Source organism: Orbicella faveolata, unplaced genomic scaffold, assembly GCF_042242905.1.
Source record: "Orbicella faveolata isolate gen_17 unplaced genomic scaffold, um_ofav_v1 contig_25, whole genome shotgun sequence".
Classification (NCBI taxonomy): domain Eukaryota; kingdom Metazoa; phylum Cnidaria; class Anthozoa; order Scleractinia; family Merulinidae; genus Orbicella; species Orbicella faveolata.
In genome coordinates, this window is record NW_028301553.1 from 19682967 (window position 1) to 19707147 (window position 24181).

The following is a 24181-nucleotide window of genomic DNA, read 5'->3' on the forward strand; positions in this document are numbered from 1 at the left end:
ACTAAAGATATTGACCTGAGGACAACGTTTTGATAATTTTCATCAACTGACAACATTTTACTCAGAAACTCAAACGGTTGATCAGTTAGCAGAGAACCTGTAAAACATCAAACCTCCAACACAGCACTTCGTCTTTTTTCAGTAAAATTGGTAAACCAATCAACATGTTGTCACCTCTTCCTGTCAAGTGTTACTAGCTCAAAGTTCACTTTTAACTCCTGTGAACAGAAGATCTGTTTTTTCGGTGTGCAAAATTCATTTGCGTTGAAGTTTGTGCCTATGTCTTAAGAGGGGATAACAATGCGGTGACAGGCCTACATGACTCCTATCCACGTTTAATAGCTGCTTTCAAAGGCTTGTTCAAATGAGTATATCTCTAAAGGATATCGGCCCCTTTTGTAAGGTATGATTGGTTGATTTTGGATTAAATGCTATTGTTTCATGAAAATCAGGATGACAGGCTCATGACGGACTCTCATGCTTTGTGACATTTGTACATACATTGTTTTGTTTTCCTATTTCAGTATCGTGACCTTTTTTTCCTTCCTCACACTTGTTTCTGAAGGGCACCTTATGCTGTGTTATTAGGACATTTTACCAGAGTACAGGAAGCGTTACGTGACAACCCCAAAAACGGCTGCAGAGGAGACTATTTAGAGGTCATAAGTCCGCATGGTTTCTGCTGTTGTCTGCATGTAATTTGTAGAGTTTGACACCCCTGTAAATAATTTGCCATGTGCTAGGTTTTCTAGGCTCATTAATTTTACGATATGTTTTAAGCTCCCTAAATAGAAGCTCTGAAGGGACAAAGTCTTAAATGTTCCGTGAACATGTTGGTTACTTGCATTTTGTGTTGTTATGCCAGGTCCGGCTGTCTGATCTGACACAAGTTCTGTGCTGCTTCTCATCACGGGTGTCATTTTTAACATGTATTTATCTTTGTCCGGCTTTGTCAGCAATAGCTGTTGCTTTCCTTTTTGAAAGCTGTAAGTTTGTCTTAGAGAGATGTTCTTACGTTTCTTGCATCAATTTTATCGGGCTTTTAGTCTCTTGAGCTTGATGTTTAGGTTTATATCTCCAGTTTGTTCATTCTGGCACTGCAAATATAGATGTTCATGCACAAGTCTGTTGACTGTTTTGCTTGTTGTATATGCAGGTATATGATATGATGTGTGGTATTCAGTTCAGGCAAAACGTTGTCTTCTGGCTCTGAATTTGGGAGTTCTTGTTCCGAGTGTTCCTCCAGCTCCATATTGTGGTCTTCATTGTTTTTATTTTCAATGTTGTCAGATTGTTTTGAGACTGCCAAGTCCCTCTTTTGTTAGGATGCAGTTAGTTTGTAATGTTCACAAAATAGAGACTGATACGACATTATAAGATAGTAGGGATATTGTTTGTTCAAGTTTAAATTTGTTCTGGAGATACCAGTCCAGTATCCAGCATCTTCACTTTCACGAAATAAAAAAAGATACAGGAAGGAAACAAGGACTAGAAATTATTGAAGTCTTCAGGTCAATATCTTTAGTGACAAACTTGCTCAAGAATATGAACATTTTTGCAATTTTCAAAACTTTCCTAACATTTTCCAACGAGCTGAAGATATTTTGACTACTGTGATGTCATTTTTTATTATTTTATTATTAAATTTTAATATCATTTTCTAATTGTTCGCCGTCTGCCATCTGCCATCAGCATCCACGTTTACAGCACCCAAAACAGTCTACTGGTAAATATTTTTGGAGTGGAAACTACCTAAACTAAAATGCCAAGGAGTTCTTTGGAGCACATTATAGGAAATTTGAGGCACATTGTTCTGCAGTACGTAGGAGCAGACACAGACTTGTGGTGTAGCATGGCATATCTTTGAGTTTTTCGTCGCATGCAATGTGAACACTGTGAGGCCTCTGTGAGGCCTCTAACGAAAGCTGAAAACTACACAAAAATGCAAGCTGGGAGAGAATAAGCTACTTGAAATGAATATTTTGATGCAAAAGAACAATCCTGTTATATTTTAGTTTTGCATTTAGCATACTTTTATGGTACGAGGTATCACACTGATAAGCAAGATTATGGCCGACAACAAGGTCTGATAAACGTCACATCGAATTTTCTGTACCGGTACTTGTAAAACGAATTTAGCCAGAATTACAACGATAACACAGCCTGACAAATGTCTTGGTACTGCTGCGCAAGCCAATAAATTCAGTTTGTACTCTATCACGCTAGTTATTGCCATATTATCAGCAATGACCATGCCTGACAAATGCATCGTCCAGTCCTACAAGACAGACAAAATCCTTGTGTCACTTTGTCTTGCTCAGTTTTTGTCCAAAAATAGCATTATGGCCCAAATCATGACCTTGCTCAGTCAGGCCATAAATTTTTGTATGGGTGTACAATTGTTCCAGTAAGCACACAAGACGTAGTAAACCTTAAACGTACCTGAGAGTTCTGACGTCTGTTTTTGCTATGAATATCATGCACTGAGGTGTATACAAATCTATCCACATCCTCCAAGAACTTGTAGTCTAAAAGTCCAACAGGTATAATATATAGATTTAGCCAAGCCTAAAAGTGGAGCTCCTGGGCTGAGTTGTTCAAAGTCCGATTAAGCTAACCCAGGATAAGCGAGAATTTTGATTAGAGTTTTGTAACTTTGCAGTGATGTATCCTGTACGTTAATTGTTTGGCGTTCTGTTTCAAGTTTGAATAATCTGAAACTACACAAACCAAAGGCAGTGAAAAACATTTGTATACAAGATAAAATATACTTCGGTTGACCTTTAATCATGGGTTAGCATTAACCGGCTTCTGTATAACCTAGCCCTAATTGCAACAAATTAACTTGACATGAGCCCGCGATCCAATCGAAAACCAGCACTTGTTCAGCGGTCAATTAAAAGAAATGTGACCTCAATGAGTTTTTAACTTGACCCACAATATGGTCACGTGATACTGGTCAGCAGACACCTTGTTTTACAGGTATCAATTGACCATAACATGGATGTCCATGATCAAAGAAGGGTGCTATAAACCAAGGCTGTCAGCCTATTAGCTGGACTATGGCCACCATCTTGCACGACTCTGTTGCCGTCGTCCCCGTCGTTGTGCATACACGCCCACGAACAATACTACTAGCCATTTTTACCATAAGCAAGGTGATTCACGGGTTTCTATGAGTATGGGACTCTGCTTGGCGGCCCTTTGGACCGCTGGAGCTCTGTTATGATATCTATTAAAAATGTATTGTACATTAAAGTTTAGCCTTAATATTATGATATTACGATATTACACCCTTTCCTTCCAGGTGATCTGGTGACGTCATTGTGCAAGACTGGAGAGAAAATTTTATTGCCGTATCCCATAAGGCAGCCCGTGGGTAGTCGTGAGTTTGCATCTGAATGATGGCGGTCACTGCCAGAGCGAGCGTTGCTTTTCAGAATTATTTTGTCTTGTCTTATACTGCACTTGGAACTCGGAATTGTGCTGTAAATATGAGAAGTGTTGATTTGGACAGTTGGGAAGTCTCTTTCGACGGTGAATCTTTCCAATTCTACACTTGGATGGAAGCGATTTGAGTACTTGAATTGCACAACATGCAGCGCTGGCTGCACTGCATTGTAAGCTTGAAAATCACTTGGTGTTTTACTTCAATTTGTTTCTAATAGTGTACTTTCTATACAGTATTAAAGGTACTGTATTCCATCGATCTCTAGCTTGCTTTTGTCGGCCACAGCACTAGTTTGGTCGACCATTCGATCAAACGCTCTCCAACTCAGTAAAGAAAAAAAATTTAATAATCTGAATGGCACACGCCAAGAATTGCTACAAAAGATTGGCCTGACCTTTAATGAATTTGGAGAGGTAGTTGTGGGCTATGTTGACATTGAGAATTACATTACACTATTTCTAAGTCAGTCAGGTGTACAGAGTGCAGTTACAACACCAACCAACAGCATCATGATGGTTTCCCATGGCTGAAATGGTCACGCCATTTCACAGGGGAGAAAAGTGTCAGAGTGAAAATCATTGAGCCTTATAATTTACTGAGCACAGTGTAACAGTTGCTCTTTGGTTGGGAAATGATGACTATGACACTGTCCAAAAATGCGCAGGGGCAGTTTATGAACAGCTTACACAACTTCAAACAATCAAACATGCACTAGCCCATTGACGCCTGAATGAAATTGCCCGCGACCCGCCCCTGATTCCCTGGCGTTTTTTGGAAGTATTTCGCGAGCGAGAGCACAAAAATAAACCATATGCCCAGTAACCACAGACACAAGATCAGGTTTCAAGACATCGTTTATTTAAAGTTCAATAAATTAAGGGTCGAAATATTAAAAAATATTAACAAAAAGAACTCAACCTGATGTACAAAACTGATGAGAAAACAAGAAATTATATTATTTCTTTACCGCATGACAAAATGTCCCACAGAAGCAGAGAAAATTGACTTTGCGAAAATGACTTACTTATTGACTTTGGAGGACAAAACGAAACCAAATACAACCGAATTTCATTCTTGTAACGGCTAACATTTGAGAAAACAACGCAAAATAAAAGCGAAGAACTCTTGTAAAATCAGTCTGAAAACAAGAAATCGAGTAATTTCTTCGCCGCGCGACGAAATATGACGGCGCTGCGAAAGAAAGTTGAAAGTCGTAAATGAAAAAGACGACAAAAACAAGCCAATTATTTTGAGATCAGTCGTATTTCAACTGTGTTAAATTGGTGGCCATTTTGGTTCTTTTCCCAGCGGTTCTGTAGCAGCTTAATAAGACGCAGAAATATTTGAACGAAGCGAATAAACAAAATAAGCAAAGCGCCTGGAGGTCGCCGTAAATTAAATATGCAGAAATCCAACGTGCAAGTTACCATTCACTTTAAAACCTAAAATTCCCAAATACAGGGAACCAAATGAAAGAAATGCGAAAGGGAGGTCAATAACAATAGATTTTCATTCAAGCTGAGGCGAAGAAACCTATTTAAAAGCAAAAAATTGTTCAAAATTTTGCACACGTGCTTCACTGCATGACCACATGTTCAAATTATTCTTTACGCTAACGCAAAAGCTTGAGTTTTTGCCGACCGCTTTTCCACACATTTTGACACCTGTGGCTTTACCAATCGTTCCAAAAGTTGAATTCAACTTCGAAGTAATAATTACATTACAGTACATTACCATTTTTGCTTCTTAAGTCTGAAAAGCTGCTTTAAATCTGTGATCTGAAAGCGCTCTGATCTTCATGTTTTCGCGGTGGTTGTAGGAAGAAAACCTTCTCCAACAGAAAGTTCTACGGACTCTGTACTACTTGATCCTCCATACTGAGGCCACCTAAACATTGATGTGTATTTTTCCTTTCTATTTTAAAGCCCAAAACAGTAATTCATCCCTGTTAGGAGTGAAAACAAGACCTTGGACATTTTTAGATTTGTCCCGAAAATGCGCCATGATTTACTTGCACTTTTCGAGCGCACAATTTTAAGAAGAAAAACTGTCTTTCTAGACAGCAAGCGGTGGAAAATGAGTGGAGCAAACTTTACAAGTAGTAGGACACAAAAAACCTCATGGAATAAAACTATTGTTGGCCTGTGGAAGAGAGCCTGGAACAACGAAGCTGCGAGAAATGTTGAACAAAGTCCCATAACTGATGGAGGACTTGCCATTGTTTACGATCTCTGCGATGACACCAATGAGAATCCGGAGGAAAGATATCCGATAGTACAAGATCTATCTTTAGTTCGAGCAGCACAGATGGCTTCCTTGCGTCTTCTGCACACACTTCCTTCAACCAACAAAGCTGAATACGCCATCAAAATGTATGGATCAATGGAAAGAAGTTTCAACCACATCTTGAGGGAGAGAACATGTCATGTGCCCATGCATTAGGCCCACAAGCCAACTCACTGACTTTGTTGGTCTAGATAATCGTGTACTGAACTTTTCTTAGTTTAAAAATCTTTAAGAATAACTCCACTCACAACCAAAGCATGATGAGCAAAAAAGCCTTCCGACTGAAAACTGCCATGTTTATCCTCACGGCGCTATCGATGTGTCGATGGACTACATGCCGAAGGCCAGAACAAGCTCTACTAGGCGCGCAAAGAATTCTGTACGGTTTTAAAAATAATTTATCCTTGAAGATGATTGGTTAATTATTTACGGTCAGATCACCTGGTTAGTCTGTACTATTGATCACTTTTACAGCACCACACCTGCTAGTCATGCTTGAGCATTTCTTTGGGCTTTGAGGATGAGAAAAACTCTAACTGGTATCTCAAATGAAAAACAATGTTTGGTATACCGTACATTTAATTCAATCCCTGTGTAGTAATAAGTTCAAAAAATGTAGAAATGATCAATTTCTGAGTTATTATTTTTTTTAGAAAAAGTAGCACTTGATTGTAAGATCTGGGTTATGTTAAAAGTGGATGAGTGAGCAATGTATGTATGTCACACCAATCAGATTGGAGCTACTATGAACAACCAATAAAATTGCCTCTTATAAAGGTGAATTTTATGTGGGAAATTAAGGGCTGCCCTTTTGTGTTTCTATAATCGAGGCTCTGTGAGCAAACTGTTGATTTCCCAGCGGATGATGATTGACATGTGTGGCTTACGGATTTATTCTAGTTATACGAGTAACCCTTTTGACTTCTGGCAATACTTGTTATAACAGTAGTCTTTTTCTTAAAGTGCACCTAACCCAAAAAATTTTTTTCCGCTAGAACGAATCTACTTATTATTTGAAATAGTTCTGCGAAAAAATTTTTGAATTCCGTTAAATCCTCGATTTTCTGTGCCACGACGAAATCTCGAAAATAGCTCCAAAACACCGCCATTTTGTTTCACGACCGAGTTTGAGGAGAATGGGTCCAGCGGCTCTTGTGACGTCTACCCAGGAAGGTTGGATATCTCATTTCGTCTCATTTCCTTCAGGATGGTGCAATACACATTCGAAAAGTGCGCAGAAACGCCTTCCAGAGGCGCTATCGGTTGTTGCAGCAATATTCCAGATTTAAAGAAAGATATACTGTACAATTTACTGACGATGATCGGCTAATGGTGCAATAAAGACGTAAACGATGGTTGATTTTGTCGAACCGAAACAAGCGAACTGAATCTGTGAGAACCATTGAAGAACTCTCACTGGAATTTGTTCCGCAGACTTTCGAACGCTATTTTCATAAATTTTCTGCTTAAAGCTAACCAGCAATTTGTAGAAATACCACCGACAACCTATATCTTCCAATCCCGCAGTATTTATGACATAACCGGCAACGTTGTGTGATCCGGTCATGATCAAGAAGCGTTATACTGATATGTAAATAGATCGCAACTGTACGCCGCTAACCAACACTTATTTCTCTTTCGATTTAGATGAAAGTCGAAGATTAATCCTCTAGAATTACATGATAACAAAATTGTTAGACTCACAGAGTTTTTCGAAGGTTTGGAAATCAGCAGTGTGACAAAGATTCTGTGCAATAGCGTCGAAAATATGACCGCGTAACATTATCTGCGGACCGCTTAGGGAACACACCCTTTTCGCTTATCCGACGAATTTCACTGCAAACTTTGAGAACAATTTACATTGGTTATTTGGAGTTACGACTTAAAACGTGTGACAATGTGAAATCGGTAATTGCATGAAATGTTTCCTTCCGCCTTGCTTCCCGCAGCTTCAAAAATACAGCTCCAAACAATACGATTTTCAATCGATCGAAGCCAATGTTTTGGAGGTCATCAAGTCTCGAAAACTGCGACACGTACGTCGCTCTTATAAACATGAAGCATTCAACTGAAAGTAAAACACAAACTGGATTTAACAGAACCTTGACAAAATACATTCTCGGTAAGGACAAATGTAAACGGGCTATAAACACGCGTGGGAATCTTATGTTTAGTTGACGAAATTACCATCCAAAGCAGTCCTTGAGTTTTCTTTCCTGCTTTTCGTTTGCCTGCTTCTCCACTTCGTATCTAGCTTTCCATTCCTAATGTACAAGCAGCTCGTCCGCAAAGACGTCTTCCCCGTCGTCGCTTGAAATATTGTAAATTGCTCTCAAAGCTCTAAGCAGTGAGTTCAGAGTTGTCGAACGTGCTCGATCGAAGTTTATTTCGGAGCCTTCCGAATCGAAACTTAACTCTGACTCCAGTGACGAAAAAGAAATGATTCTGAGACAAAACTTGGACGTTTTAGTCCCAAAATACATCGGTACGATTAGTTTTGCATTCTATTTTCTCGAGCAAATACAGTGAGTTGACTGAGGCGCTATTGTGTTTGGTTCCTGGGTAGACGTCATCAGGTACCGCCGCCCCAGACTCCCTAAAACGCGGTCATGAAACACTTAATCGCGACTTTGAAAGGGCATAGAAAATCGAGGATTCAACCAAATTCAAAAATTTCTTCGCCCAAATGCTTCAAATAAAGTCTAGATTTGTTTTAGCGAAAAAAAAATTGGGGGGTTAGGTGCACTTTAAAGAAAAGAATGACTTTTCCTGCATACCACATGAGGTACAAGGACTGTTAAACCTCCCCTACATGAACTGCATTGTTCCAATGGATTTACTCATTCTCAATTCAGCCACTCTATCTTGTAAACTTCTCGTCACCTGGCCCAACATATTTTTCTTCTTGCCTGAAGACAAAACACAGTTTGCCTTACGTGACTCAGCACCGTTAGATCGAGTTCGAATACGTTGTGAATAAGATCGAAGCGACATCTGCTCGCAGGGTAGGTGCGAAAGATCTTCAGAGAAGTCAAATTTTTTTAACACACAAAATGTAAACCATCGGATGCAATTTGAGGTCAATTGTGCGAAACAGCAAGGTCGCGTACTAAATTTTCATATGGGTGTACAATTGTTCCAATAAGCACACAAAACCTTTACGTACCAGTTGCTTACTGAAATGCCAAAAACTTGCTAAAAGATTGCCAAAAATCCAGAAAGTTGCTACCTAAATTTCAAAAGACACTACCTTAATTTCAAAAGTTGCTACCTAAATTTCAAAAGTTACTACATAAATTTCTTGATATCTTTAGATAAATGTTAATTAAAAGCTTTATTTTTCGTTCTTCATGATAATTGCTAACATCAGTCAAGAAAAATAGCTTGAAACTTAGCTTTAAAGAGTTACTTGCAAATATGGGAGAAATTTAAGGATATTCTCACGTAGTAAGGGGACAAAACACGGTTCATTTGATGTCTTGCTGAACGTTGTCATCTGACAGGTTATATGTGTTCAAACTTCCAAAAGGTGATAAGCAATCAAGAACTTAGCATAAATTGAAGTTTTGCATGAAATTGTTGACTTTTTTGGGCTTGGTATGTGCTCTAAACCTATATTTTGCTCAAAAGTTGCTTAGAAAGGCAAAACTTGCTCAAGGTTACTAGAGCCACAAACAGTTGCTCAAAAGGTGCCGAGCACAATCAGGACAGGCCTAGTGAGGATATGGAAAATATGCCACCCGAGTCCCGGATGTGGCTTGTATGAATTTTATGAGTGGTGTATTTTCCAGTAAAACACTCGTGTCTATATAATAAATATAGTCTCTTAAACTGCAAACTTTTCAGATGCCGACTTTTAGTGTGGTTAGTACACTGGGAACAGAGAAGTCCTATTTGACCTTTTTCCAGTTAAATTCATCGTACAATATATTTTGTAGCGCAACTTGATTTTTTGTTGATTCAAATGACCTCATGTAATCATGTTGTGATGATTAAGGTGGCTGAACACAGTTTTTGATACCTGTGTTTCATTCACCTTTTTCTCTAAAACCCTTGATCTCTCGGTCGCCAAAAATAGCAGCAAGCAAGTTAACAACACAAACTTTGATTTTTTATGGTTAAGCTGACATATGTGCCGTTGCCATGGCAACACGAATAAAAATAAACAGGCCTTTAAAATCGGTTTTGTTTATTTGTAGAAAATCTAGTCATTAGATTTTCTTTACAATTTGCATGCAACAAGCTTGTAACGATTCTCACAAGTTAACACCATTTTGCTAATAATTTAACAGAGAGATCTTTAATTATCCCTTGTTGAAGGTTCACTGGAATATCTAAAGTTTCCTTTGTTAAAGTTCAATTATTTTCAATACTCCAGTTACTTATTTCCTAAAGTATTTTCGTGCCAAATTTCGTGAAATTCTAATGAGTGGTTCTCGAGAAATAGGCGTGTTTCTGAGAGTGCAAATTTTCATTCAATCGTAATTTTTTGACTTACTACGCATGCGCTGCATTTAACTGGGTTCTTTCGGTAACACAGAAAAAGCTGAGAATTGCTGAGTTCTTTCCATCTTTACCTTTTCTAACATATAGTTGTGATAAAAGACTAAAGCCATCAATACACTGCGTTCAATTATAGAGAAAAATAGCGCAGATGGTACGGGTGTTGAGTAAATAAAATGATCGCTCTATTGACGGTATGTTTGTTTTTTGCAATCCTTGTGCGCGCGCTGAATTGCATCAGCAAAAGCGCGCGCGAAAACTGTGTTCGGCCACGTTAAATCTACTACATATAGACGTATGACGCTTTTCGCAGGTGTGTGACTTTGTGATGTGATAGCTCATCAGCCTATTCAAGCGTCAAGCCCAAAAATGTTTGTCTGTGGGCAAAATTTAAAAATTCGGATTGGATTTCATTTCGAGAAGTTCTAGCTAGTTTTCCTCGCTCCCGCTATGTGTGATTTGCCTTCCAATGCGATTCATGTTTCTTCACCGTTACTTGCGTAACATGGAGAGTTTGTCCCCAAGAGCAGGATTTTCTTATGGTGGATTCATGTCGGCGGTTGAAACTTATAATCTGGTGTAATCATGAGCTTTTAATAGGCTCGCAAGACCGCAGAGTTCTTTATTAGAGACTTTTTTGACCAAAGCTACGGTGGCCTCAATGAAACTGTTCGCTTTGATTTCGAAAATTCAATTTCAGGAGCTCAACCCTCCAGTAGTAGTACCATTGATATGTAGAGAGGATTGCCTCTTGTCAATCTTTTCTAAACTTCAGAGCAGAAATTTACAATAGCAGCCTCCAGCAACCTCGCCTCTGTCATCAAAAACGTTCCCAATGCGTATTACAAAAGCCAGATTTTGTGTTCTTTACAGTTAGCTGTTCCTTTAAGATTATAATTGTAATAGAAATGTCTTGAATGAACTATACTCAGAAAGCAAACAAAACAACTTTCCATTTTTAGTGCAACAATCGCAGTCACATAGACCTTGACCTAGAAATGTAAAACGATACATGAGCCTACAATATTGACTAATACAGTGACTTCAGGAGCTTTATCTACTGGTCAGCCGAATTACTCCAAAACATTTACAAATGATGGAAGGACATCATTTGCATATCATTTACATAACCTGCACCACAACTAAAACCCTCACAGGCTATTTTGAAATTTTCGATGCATGCTTCAACTCCCAATAACTTGAAGCCTTGCTAATTTGAACCTCCTGCCAACTCGAAGCAAAACTAATTTCTCCTGGATTTGCAACATGCATTTATAGTAATTTTACCCTCTGCAACTCAATCCCTCGACAACTGTAACCTCCCACTTTCTATAATAATACAGTAATGTTACCCTTGATAACTCGAACCGTGTTTGACTCAAAATAAACAGGACTGTAGTCGAAAACACTGATTCAGAAACTACTTCTTGAAAAGGTATATGAACTCTGTAGCGGTAACCCAAAGTTGGTCCAATGTTCTTTGGCTGCAAAGTTCACAGCACCTGGACTTCCAACTTGTCCAGAACTTCGTGGCTCGGATAATTACTGGTGCAAGAAAATTTGAACACATAACTCCATCACTCAAACACTTAGGGTGGCTCCCTGTAAAAAAGCAGCTTTGTCTCTGCAATGCTATCTTTGTTTTGCAAACTTAAAACTGTGTGTTTGTATCTCAAAGTTATTTCTTGTCTGCTACTATTTTGCAAGTTTGGACTTATTATCTCTCACGTGGTCACTTAGGGGAGGTTAAAAACAAAAGAACATTTCAAACTTTTAGCTCTAAAAGTAGTTCTGGTAACTTACAAGAGATGGTTGTTAACAAGAGGTTCCAAATATAGTGATTTGACTAAGAAACTTTTGGTATTTTGGTTAACTGGTCCCTAAGGAGTGGTGGTTGATAGCAAGAGGTGGTCACAACCAGAGGTTTGACTGTACATTCTGATTTATACAGTGATTTAGAAATATATTGTTCCACTTTCACTTAACTTCTCTATTATCAAATTTGTTTTAAAGGTGCACTGTATGGATAGAAATGCAATAAACAATGTTTTTTCCCCTTATTTCCAGTCATTGAATGAGTGGAAAATTTTAATATTTTGTCTCAGCTCCTGATAATCCAACCTCACAATAACTTAAACCTTGTTCAATTTCCCTTGAAGGTTCAAGTTATCAGGAGTGGACTGTGTGGGTAAGCTGAGAACTTTGTGGGTGGGTGTCAAAAAAGTTCAGAATTTGATTATCAGCTGAGAAAATATTATGACTGTCACAGTGTTTGGAATACAATTAGCATGTGACCAAGGATTTGGTTTTCACATTACATGAACTTTCCAATGAATTGCATCTTTTAGTCAGGGCTAAAAAAAAGTGCCATCCAGACGTCCAGGACAAGTAGGTTTTCCTGCCAGACAAGTAACTTTTTGATCTCACTTGCCTGACAGGCAAGTGGGGTGAGGACCGGGCAAGTTGTCTTTCAACTAAATTAAAAGGTAAACTACAAGCAAAATTTGAGAGCCGCTTGTCGAAAGGGCAAGCTAGAGTTCAAGGTTTTTTTAGCCTTGTTTAGCCACTTTGCAACTACAGATGTAATTGATTTCAGCACCAATGCAAGATATGGCTCAATAAAGTAGCATCGTTTAGTAATATGTTAACTGTTTGTATTCTCAGCTCATATTTAAGTGGTTCTTGGAACCGATTAGTAACTTGAAGAAAAAAAAAACAGAGAAACTGCAGTCAATGGTGGCAACAGGACTGGCTTACCGGTATTTCCTATAGTTTGGAATGAAAATGAATTGTTTTTTTTAAAGTTTTTTTGTAACACTCCTTGCTTTTTCAATTTATGTCCAGCTTGGATGCTGTTTTTTTCAGTGGAAATAAAAAATTGTTCTAACTTTGTTTTGAAGTCTATAAAGTCTGGTTAGTATTCTGTTTTATTATATGGCTGTCTCACAAGGACTGGGAACTACCGAATTAACGAATTTGATTGGCTGAAATCGATATTGACCGCGGTCTAGATTTTCCCATCTAGACCAGCATCCAGACCGGTTTCATTTTGTGTTGAAAAAGTAGCAAACTAAAATAGAAAAATGTTCACCATTGTCTTTTATTTTCTTCTCACTCATTTATAGAAGTGCCAAAAAGCCTGATGACAAAAAAAAGTAGAGAGGATGAGCAAATTTTGGCAGGTTTAAGTTAAGCTCATCGCCATTCGCAAGCAAAATGTCAGCTAGTACAAACCAGTTACATTAAACGAATTAAAGTTTTCTTCTTTGCCATATAATAAACGTCTTAGTAACTGAGCTAAGTTGGTCTGTATGGGAGAATCTTGACCTCCGTCGTGTGTACAGACCTCACTGCGTTCGGTCTGTACTCACAACCTTGGTCAAGATTCTCCCATACAGACCTCCTGCTCGGTTAATAAGAACTAAGTATAGATTGCAGTTAGGAAATAAATCAAGCCTGAGCCATATATAATTGATAAAAGTGCCGTTTTTTGTCACTGACTTGTATATTTTAGCAAGACGTTTTGGCTAACTCTTAAGCCTTCATCAGTTGAAAAACCGCTTGATGTTAAGCAAAGAACTTTTTGAAACTGAAACTTTGCGTGTGCTGTATGCACGTGACTCGAGAGAATTTTAAGTGTGTGCAAAGCACTTGTAGACTTCAGGGCCATATATGGTTTATAATTTCTTCTTTGTTGGGGGAGGCTGCCAACATATTACTGTACTTGTCCAGTGAAGCATCTAGAAAAAGGCTGTAGCAAGTCCTGGAACTCACACAGCCAGCAAACTACGAGTCCCAGGCTGCCCAAGACCCATGAACATCAACCCCGTACTCTACTGGATAAACAGCATGGAGACACAACTTGGCAATCAGAGCTTGTTTCACTTTTTCGTTACACTGACTCAAATGAACTTCTTAACTGAGGGCCTTGGAGAGCCATTAAGTGTTCTTGGAGACCAGCATGTTCCTTAAGGACTTCTTAACTTGTGTACAGATTTTACAATACATGAAAATGCTGTCTTTATCATACACCAGCCATGACTACTTTTACTCTCAGTTGTGCCTTCATATTGTTCTTGTTGTTGACACTCTATTGGTTTTGCAAACGTGGGCCATGCTTGTCTCCCCTCATATATTTACAAATGGATCAAGCATTTATAAAGATATGAGGAAAGTGAAACAAACGATTAAGATTCTAAACTATAGCTACCAATGGAGATTGCTGTGCTGAAAGACGAATGCACTTGTTAGTCAACGGAAACGCAAACTAATAAGTCGAGAACTCCCAGGTTATTAGTGTACATAATATGGACATTTCATTCAAAATAACAGTGAAGTAGAAATGTATTCAATCCATTTAACTGATACTATACTCGACCTCTTCAAGATCTTGTCGATGGATTTTCTACGATTTACTAGTATGAAATATGCAAATTCACATACCTTGCTTAGCTTGTGTTTGTACACAGTAATTGACTATGCATATGCTACGGTCGGTCGACGATAACAGGGCAAAAAGTTATCTCACCTCTGGATATTGTATGCCGACATCTCTGCTTATCTCTTATGTTAAAACTGTTTTCAATTATGGATCTGGAGAAGTAGACTGGAGTGGACATCACCTGCATCGCATTTTAACTTGTATTTTGCCCGCCATAGGCAATCGAACGTTCGGAAATTGAACTCAATTGCACCTAATCTGTGGATTGAGTTCAATTGAGTGTGGCAATTGAACCAAATCGAACAGCAAACTTTGTGCGAGTGTGATTTCTGAACCAATCAAACTCAATCGAACTGAATTGAACTCAATCCATTAGATTGTGTTCGATTGGGCTCGGCAGCCTAACTCAATCGAACACAATCCAGTGGATTGCTTTCAACTGTGTTCTGTGAGTAAATTTACTTGAACAAAGATTATGCTATGCGAGTCGAAAACATGAAAAACATGTGTTACACTGAAGTAACTCAAGCCTCGAAAAACTTATTCTTGATTTTCAACACCAGTTTTACAAAAAAATCATGAGTTCAGAAATCAAAAGTTCAATTTGGTTTGGTTGTCCAATTATTTTTGTGTGAGTTTGATTTGGCTTGATTGCTGAACTAAATCGAACTCAATCCATGAATTGAGTTTGATTTTGTGCGATTGAGTTTGATTGAAATACAGTTTGACTGGGTTTGATTGACTATGGTGGGATTTTGAGGAAAATTAACTTTTCAATCTAAAAATGTTTTGACACTCTGAAATCTGTACGTTCCGTAAAGTCAAATAAGCAACTCTTCCTGTTTATGACTCTTTAAGAGCTGTAAGTTAACTCTTCAGCCATTATTTGTACCTTTTTTACCCAAATGGACCAGCAAATTGTCAATTTTGACCCTCGCCTCGCTTACAATGCGGCGATCTCAACTGGCCACCAGCACTTCAAAATGGAAACAAATATAAACATCACAGCCATCCAAATCGTAGCTAGACTTCGAATTGTAATGCTAGATGATACAGTTCTTTCACTTAAAATCTTGTCCATTTTTGATAAAACATAAATCACAAATAACCCCAAAATGTTTTGACAACCCTCGAAGCTCAGTCAAAAGTCTCTTGAGTCTTTTAGCCCAGTTCCCAAAGTGATGTCACTAGTAGCCTGACCCAGATCCCACTTTGTGCAGTCTTGAAAAAAAAAATTACAAGTCCAAACGCTTGTAGAAATGCAAGGATTTTATCAATCAAGATAACTTTTTTGCTGAAGTAGTCAGGGGAACTAGTAGATTTTATCAACGAAAATCGCATCTTTCCTATCAGATCCATTTTAAAACATAAACAAGTAGCCTGCGTGAGAAGAAAAATGCTGTTTACTACATTCAAATCTCTCTTTTCGTTCCAGAGATGTTCCAGTTTTTAAAATATGCAAATTAGCCCAGTGATGACGTCATACACTCAACCAAATTTTGATCAAATATGATGAAAAATCTCAGCCAATTTGTATCAGAAATATTTGATTCTTTGCAGTAAGATTCTACTAAATGTGCACCACAATATAAGCTTAACAGTTCGGTTACCATCGCAACATACTGGGTTCCAGACTTCCCTGATATTAAAGGCATTTCTGGCCACCTTTGGCATTCCATTTTGATATCTGCCAATGGGGCCTCATATGCTTGATCCAGCAAGCATATAAATATGTTAGCTCAAGTTTGTGGCCTCGTTTAATGCATTGCAAGCTGAAAATCACTAACATATTGAAATCAAGTGGGTGGGGACTGGAAAAGAGTGAGTTGCCACAGGAACATAATTTTTTTATAGCCGTAAGTGTGTTTCCTGTAGAACTATTAGCCTACCAAGTTTCAATGGTCTGCACTGCAAATTGACCAAAATAGCTCTATTTATATACTTGATATAAAATTGGGTTGAGTGTATGATGTCATCAAGCATCACATTTGCATATTTTACACATTTTTCAAACTTAAATATCTCTGGAATTAATGCAGATATTTGCAAACCGTAAACGGCATTTTTATTCTTTCATGGAATTCTAAGTGATACACCTAAAAAATCAAGGGGGAAAAATTTGATCATAGTACCACTTTAATGGAAAACTGTTTTGGGGATTGGTGGCACTTTAGGGTCTGAACTGAGGTATTCAACTCACAAACAATTGCAAATATCCTGCATACCTAAGTTGTTATTTGCCTCAATCGTGTTTCTATTGATTACCTCATTAGATCACTTTTAAATAAAGGCATTTTGCTTACCTGATAGCAAATTACCATCAGTGTACTTATCAAGTGGTAAAAACTCTGTCTTACAGCGTACTCCTGAACATTTAAATTGCATCTTGTGACATTTGACGCATCTTAAACTGAGAGACACATAAAGATAGTTAGACAGTTGCTGACAGAAAAAACTACTTGTCCCAGAAGTGCATTTTTCAAGCCAGCACCATACTCAAGTAAGCAACTGACCACACATCACATAACTAGTGGTATAGAATGGTCCTTGAAAAATGATGGGGCAAATTTTTGGTGAGTCTTGAAATCTCTGCGTCTAGAGACTAGAGTCTCCGAATCTCACGCTTGTAAAGAAAAGCAGGTCTCGGAATCTTCTATTTTGAAATTACTCTTGGAGTTTCGGAGTCTCGCAAGCCAAGCGAAAGTCTAGTCTGAATAAGCCATCATACAAAACAACAGAGTACAGTAACAAGTTACAACATGGTTCAACATCGCAATTGCTACTTTGAAACATGTAATCTGCTTGTAAATTGCAGTAACGTCTGCTGGTACTGCTCATAAAAATCCCGTATTATGCTCAGTACTATTTGGGATCATCCTTGGCCCATTTTTTGATGAATATACTAGTGTTGGAAATTAACGCTCGTCCGCTCACCAATGCAAATGTGAAAAGTGTTGGGCAAGTACAAATCATCGATCACTCACCTGTTTGGCGAGTATGATTTTCACTGAGTTTGGGAAATTGTTTAAATGAAATCTTGATAACTATTTCTAAACAAAAACTTGCCAGTGCTTTTTTACCTTTTTCATCCTCCAGGATGCCCAAATAACTTGCCAATACACAACTTAGTGTTTCATAAATAGAAAAAATGAAATATGGCTTCCAAGCAGTGATAATTTAAGCCTCGTTTACACTACGCTGGAGGATTTTGAAAACAGGTTTCACTCTGAAAATGCATCAAATGTTTTCTGTCTGACAAATTTAAAAAATGCAATCATCACCGGTCATTTTGGATTTGTGTTTGAGGAAAACTCCATCAGGAAAATCACATGATTATCGTGATGCCAGCATTTTCGAAAAGCTCCGTCTGGTTTGAAGAACGTTTCTAAAAGCTCCGTCCACGCTACACTGGAGAAATTTGAAAACGCAGCTTAATTTCTACGGTCACGGTTCTACGGTAAAATTGCTTCAATCTACAGCAAAATCTGCGATCCTAAGGAGGGTGCTCTCTCTCTCGTTAAACCCGCAGATAGAATTGCAAGAGAACAGGACGCCAGCACAAAACGGAAGACTTGACTGGGTAGGCGGTGGGACCCTGTGAACAGCCTAAAGGAGGAGTCTCGTACTGGACCAGAACAAGAAAGCTCAACATGAAATGGTAAGCTGGGCCATTCGTATTTATGAGATACTGAAAAAATGCATCGTTTGTGAATCATTGCGGAGAGGCATCTATCTGGGTGAGTAAAAATTTCCCCAGGTGAGTGCGTTTTGAGATTCACTGGCCTGAATGGCAAGTACTGTCAAAATTTAGTTTCCAACACTTTAAACAGGTCATGCATTTTGTTTTTAACAAAGCATCAAGGTCATGTTAGTTCTTAAATAGAATCATTTGACACTGTTATGGTCTTTTCACATCATGCGCAAGGTCAGTAGTAAACCAAAGTAAACACATAATATTCAAGAAACAATAATCAATGTTCATTTTGTAGCCAAATGCAGACTTATAGCCAAACTGTTCCTTTGTCTCAAGTGATATATTTCCAGTGTTCAAGGCAGGCCTTCTGATAGGGTGCAATTAAAAAAACAGAAATAACTCGAAATTTTTGAGGCAGATTATGAGATAAGAATGGGCTGATAAGCGATAAATTATGCAAATTGTGTGATTTTCTCCTCAGCTACTTAAAGCATATTTTACTAGGTTTCATAAGAAGAAAACCACTTTTGGGCTGCTCCAAAGACAAACTGAACATAAAGAAACAGAAATTAAAACATCTATGCATAAATTGTAGTAAAAAAGACTCAAGGTGCTTGTCCACCAAAGAGTTCGGAGGATGATCGTTCACAACGTTGCATCTTCAGCCTATTGTCCACGTGAAGGGGCATTCTCTTGCTCTATCTTTTTCAGCTAAATTTAGCAGGTGTGATCTAGTCTTTCCAGTCAAAGAAACAGGTGGGCGTTTTCACTACAAACTTATCCATGAGGGATGTTTGTTTCACATTCCACAAAAGAAGCTACATTTTGCTGTCAAAATAAACATCGCTTGGATCATACAGAAGTTGTCAATATATACCGGCAATTCTGATTGGCCCAAGCAAAGAAAGTGATTGTTTACGTTACCCCAATAAGCAATGCTTTGAGAATGAAAGCTAGTACCAGTCCCCGGACATCCAAGAAACGCTTTGAACTTCGATTGTTTATGAAAGGTTTTCAAGGCTTTTTCAAACACAGTGTCTCTATGTCCGGCAGCCGGACAAGTTTTTCAAAATACTCCGTGTCCGGCAGTCAAAATTATTTTTTAAAAATTTCAGTTAATAATGTCAAATCCTTGTTTATATGGCTGAATACTAATTTTGGTGAGCCCCCGGTATATCGGGATTTATAACGTAGACTATTGTAAAGTGACCGGCAGTCAAATGTTTGAATAGCAATCCGGTTAGACTAAAAAGCACTGCGGTTAGCCTGAAAAGCACTGCGGTTAGCCTAAAAAGCATTCCGGTTAGCCTACAAAGCACTCCAGTTAGCCTGAATAGCACTCCGGTTAGCCTAAATAGCTCTCTGGTTAGCCTGTTTACGGTTAGCTTTCAATAATGCTAAGGATAACTCAATAAATACTTAAAAAATCCGGAAATTACCGGGCGGTTGCCGTAGCGCAGTAGTCATGGGTATTGCTTGCCATGCCTGTGACCCGAGTTCGATTCCTCTTGAGGTCACCTAATATAAAGTTCTTTTTATTCTTTTTACATTGTTTTACTTTATAAGTCTCACTGCCAGACATGGAGTATTTTAAAAAACCTGTCCGGTTGCCGGACATGTAGCCACAGTGTTTTTCAAAGACAAATCATCTTGAAATAACGGGTATATGTGGACTTTTTTCAAATAAAACATTAAAAGAGAAGGTTACTCCAAAAATTGTGCATTTTTTTCCATTACCAATAAAAAGTTCACATTGAGTTGAGTTACTCACTGTTGTTTTAGCTTCTGAAGTTGATGCGATCCCAATGAAAAAGAAGTGAAAAGTTTGACACTGGGATCCGCCATTTTGAAAGGATCTTGGGGGCCAAGCCGCACATCCGTGACGTCATTCTGTCCAAAATGTGTTTGTTCTTTTGAGCTTTAGTATGGCTACTCTTGAAGCCAGAACATGCTAGTGATTCCAGGGATGATAGTAGTCAAGTTGAATGGAACGATCGGTTGGAAATGCTCTGTGGTGGGCTCTGTGGTGTACTTGTGAGAGATGTGCAATCACTCCAACACAACGAGAATGTGTTTGTTGCTGAGAACAGCTAGAGTTGGTCACCAAGATGGAAGGTACATTTTGCAGTACAATTGCAATGGACGCAGTTAGTGGAAGAGGAAGTTTATTTTTAAATTAAAGTAAATTGCTCTCAGAATTGAACTGGTGGCTTAAATAAATCCCCAGTTTAGTGCTTTTGATCTGATTTGTCTCCATTTTTATTTCACTGGCAGTTCAATGCAGAGGGCATTCTGGTATCACAGAAACTGACGAGTTTTCAATGGTGTGTTTAAATCGGACAAATGCTTTCCACCTCACAAGTCTGTTTTTATATTTGTAAAATTTGGATACTTTTTGCTTGTGCTTGTATGTGTTTGCCTAGGTATCTTTACACTTATGAGTCTTATGGACTACGTGGACTCTTGTGAAATATGCAGTGACTTTACATGTAAGATGCGAAGTGAAATCGACGTCTCTGACGTGAAATGTGAAATTGATGACATTCCTTATCATTACCTAAGATTTTCTTGTGAGAATTGTAATTTGTATTGTTGGAAAGCGAAGCATATGTAATAGGTTTTGGATAGAAGAAAAAAGTATGTACTACTTTTACACGCGTAAACAAGCTTTTTGAACATTAACTCTGCTAGTGTGTTTATCTGCATCTGATGTGTCGTGTCTACTTGCCTTGTTATTTGACAAAGCATGCAGTAAAATTAAAGCTTCATTTTTTACCTTAGCACTGCTTTCATTAGCAACTGTAATTCCCAAAAATAATGTGAATGAAAAGAACCTGTCCTTAATTAATGAAGAATCGTGTTGACAAAATTGAAAACAAATTGTAACAGATTTCAGACAAAATTTTATTTACATAAGGATATTGGATTTTGCTATAGTAGGACTTGTCATCGGTAATAATTTTATTGTCGATATATAGATAGGACTGATGTACAATTAACTACTTCTTCTGATGTATTTAAAATCAAATTAGACAGCATTTAAAAACTTCTAAGTATTTTAATGCATCCCCGGCTGTCAAGGCCAATTATTAAATATCCTCTGATTTTTCGGCTCACACAATAGATTAATAAAATCGAAAAAATACTTTTTTGATAAAAGAAAACCATAGTGGGTTAGTCTGACTTTTAATTGTAAAGAAATCTGCAGGGCATTCGAAGTTCCCATGGTACCCTAAGAAATCACTTCCAAAAAACATGTGCAGTCGCTATGCATCAATGAACACGAGAACACAAAAACACGAAAAACCTAGCACAATGTCTATGAAAAATAATGAATTAAAGCTTGCAACATGGAAGCTTCTTTATAAATACTGGTAAGACTAGTAAATGAAGAAAAGAATTTCATTTAGCCATTCTCCCAGTTATTATAGAAAAAAAAGCGGCAGACTGATTATACATGAAAAGCGTGTGATTCACATCGTTTCAGCGTCCTTTTCATGAAAATACATTAAGCCTGAAGGGTCGAAAATTTTTGGCAACTAACAAAGCTGTGCTGGTGACCAAACCTGAAAACTTAGGGGCCAGTTGGCCCCAAGGTTTTTTCTTGAAATTCGAGCCCTGTAGTCCAACGAGGAGCTTCAAATTCTAGGGTAGAAATAATATTTACCAAATCAAGTCAACTACAGTTCTGCTGGGCAAAAGTATTTTTAAAAATTAAAAGTATGACTGATAGCCACCTATTTTCGTTCCTTGTGATGCGCTGTTTGCTTGCAATGTGTGCCTTTACGATGGCCTTCCATTGAAAAATTGTGGGAGAGCATTTTTCTTCAATGACCTCCTTCTTGTGTTTCAACCCAAAAGCTCAAATCAGTATTAAGTTTTGAAACAGTCGTCTGTGAAATGCTCGTTGCACACATAACACATTTTCGAGTTTTTTTTTTGTTTGCATGAATCTCTTATCCTGACGTAGCTGTTTGAACCACTTCTTTGGCAATTATTTGTTCTTTGCAGGCAAATATATTAAGTAAAGTCACTCCTCTTTCCCTATCCTTTTTGGTTCCAGTTCGGTTTGAACATTTTAGCTCACAACTGAATAAACAAATTTAGAACAGAAAAGAAGAGCTTAAGCCTTTGAGCTTCGCACCAATTCAGACGGAATGACGTCACGGATATGTGGCTTGGCCTTCAAGATCCTTTCAAAATGGCGGCTCCCAGTGTCGAACTTTTCACTTCTTTTTCATTGGGATCGCATCAACTTGAGAAGCTAAAACAATGGTGAGTAATTCAACTCATGTGAACTTTTTATTGGTGATGGAAAAAAATACATGGTTTTTGGAGTGACCTTCTCCTTTAACTAATGGTTTAGTTTGTTGAAATTGTTCATTTTTTCGCGAACTATGCAATTTTTCATGAACTGTGCGATCACATGCAATTTGAGGTCGATTGTGCAAAATTGCACCATAACGTAATATCAGAAGGTCTGTTAAGGGTGAACTCAAACTGATTGATTGTGTAGTTAACTACCTTATTACATGAAATTTTTGTGAGACATTAATTTCGTGAATTTTGCAATTCAAAAAAAGTTGTGAAATTAAAGTGACGCAAACAATAAGTGTCGCAAACATGACATGATGCGCTAACCCGTGCAACAGATTATAGCTAACCGCAAGCAGCCGGTTTTGCTTAGGCCTAAAGCAGTATTTTTAAGCTTTTTTAAACTAGCGAACAGGTCTAAATCGCTATTATTTTAAGCAGTTTTAAGCCTGCGCTCAGTTTAAAAATACGGTAAATGCGCCCAAAATTATGATATTTCGTTTCGGTTTTCCGTAATTTAGACCTAAACCCGTAAAATTATTCTAAGTCTCCAAGAAATCGTTCCGTTTTTGCGTATTTTAGATAGAAAATTCGAAAAAAAGTCTAAGTCTAAAAGTATGCGAAGTCTAAAAGTATGGTAAAATTTAGAGTTATTCAAATCAGATAAGTCTCAAAGGAGCGCTATTGTTTTCGCTATTGTTTAGTTAAACAAAGAACTTGTATGCATAATAAATGTATGGGGTTATACGGAAATCTTGCCAAGAGCTCCGGCGCACCAACTTTATTTTAGTCTTAAGTTTAATGTTTTACACTCACCGAAAGAAGCGAGCCCAAGAAATGCTAATTCCAAAAGTAACGACGGTCGTTACTTTAGGTAAATTACGGCAGTCTTCCAGGAAATGCTTGTAAATCACTCGGCTAACGGCTCTTGATTCTTTACACAGTGCATCGTGCGTTTACATGATATTTAGCCACATTTACTAAGCCTCTTTTACATCTAAGATTAAAATCATATTACTTCAAACATATAAATATATATTGACAATTCAATACCTGCATGTTCGTTTTCCACAAGCAGGACAGCGATACTTTGAATTACTTTTGCCACAAATGTCACAATTCGTATCCGCCATTGCTTGAGTGATGGTCGAGAAGTGGCGCCCGCATCGTTCCCAGACTTCCCAGAGCCTCCGTTTCTCATTTTTTTAGATCACGTGGTCGGCGAGCGGACTCTCACGAGTAGCACCATTTTCCTTCTGATGGAAATGAAGAAAACCTATCGATTAGTAGCTTTACAATGGCTGTCTAATTTCTCGCGCGCTGATGGGCTCATTTTTATCATCAATAAGAGTACAGACGGATAAAATTTTAATTTATGCAAGCTTTCAAGTTCAACTTTCAGCTGTCAAACTGTCAACTTTTTAACCAATAAGATTTTATGGACTTTTTAGCCAATCAAAAAGCGAGAAAAGCTATTGACAATACGTCCGCG

At 38.0% G+C, this 24181-nt stretch overlaps 1 protein-coding gene and 1 long non-coding RNA gene across 3 annotated transcripts in view; both read right to left on the minus strand.

Moving 5' to 3' along the window:
* Positions 1-23867, minus strand: part of LOC110066518 (box C/D snoRNA protein 1-like) — a 51902-nt gene extending 28035 nt beyond the window's left edge. For both annotated transcript variants that reach the window (XM_089294964.1, XM_089294963.1), the window contains exons 1-3: positions 23743-23867; positions 16985-17091; positions 2443-2528 (exon numbers count right to left, since the gene is read on the minus strand). In XM_089294964.1, coding sequence (XP_089151090.1) covers positions 2443-2528; positions 16985-17091; positions 23743-23822 — 273 coding nt within the window. In that variant the 5' untranslated portion in view covers positions 23823-23867. The remainder of the gene's footprint in view (positions 1-2442; positions 2529-16984; positions 17092-23742) is intronic.
* On the minus strand, positions 4288-16976 carry LOC149109293 (uncharacterized). Its single transcript, XR_016208853.1, has 2 exons — positions 8484-16976; positions 4288-6693 (listed from the first exon to the last, which is right to left on the minus strand). It is a non-coding gene; the product is annotated as an uncharacterized LOC149109293 (long non-coding RNA).
* Positions 23868-24181: the final 314 nt, after the last annotated feature.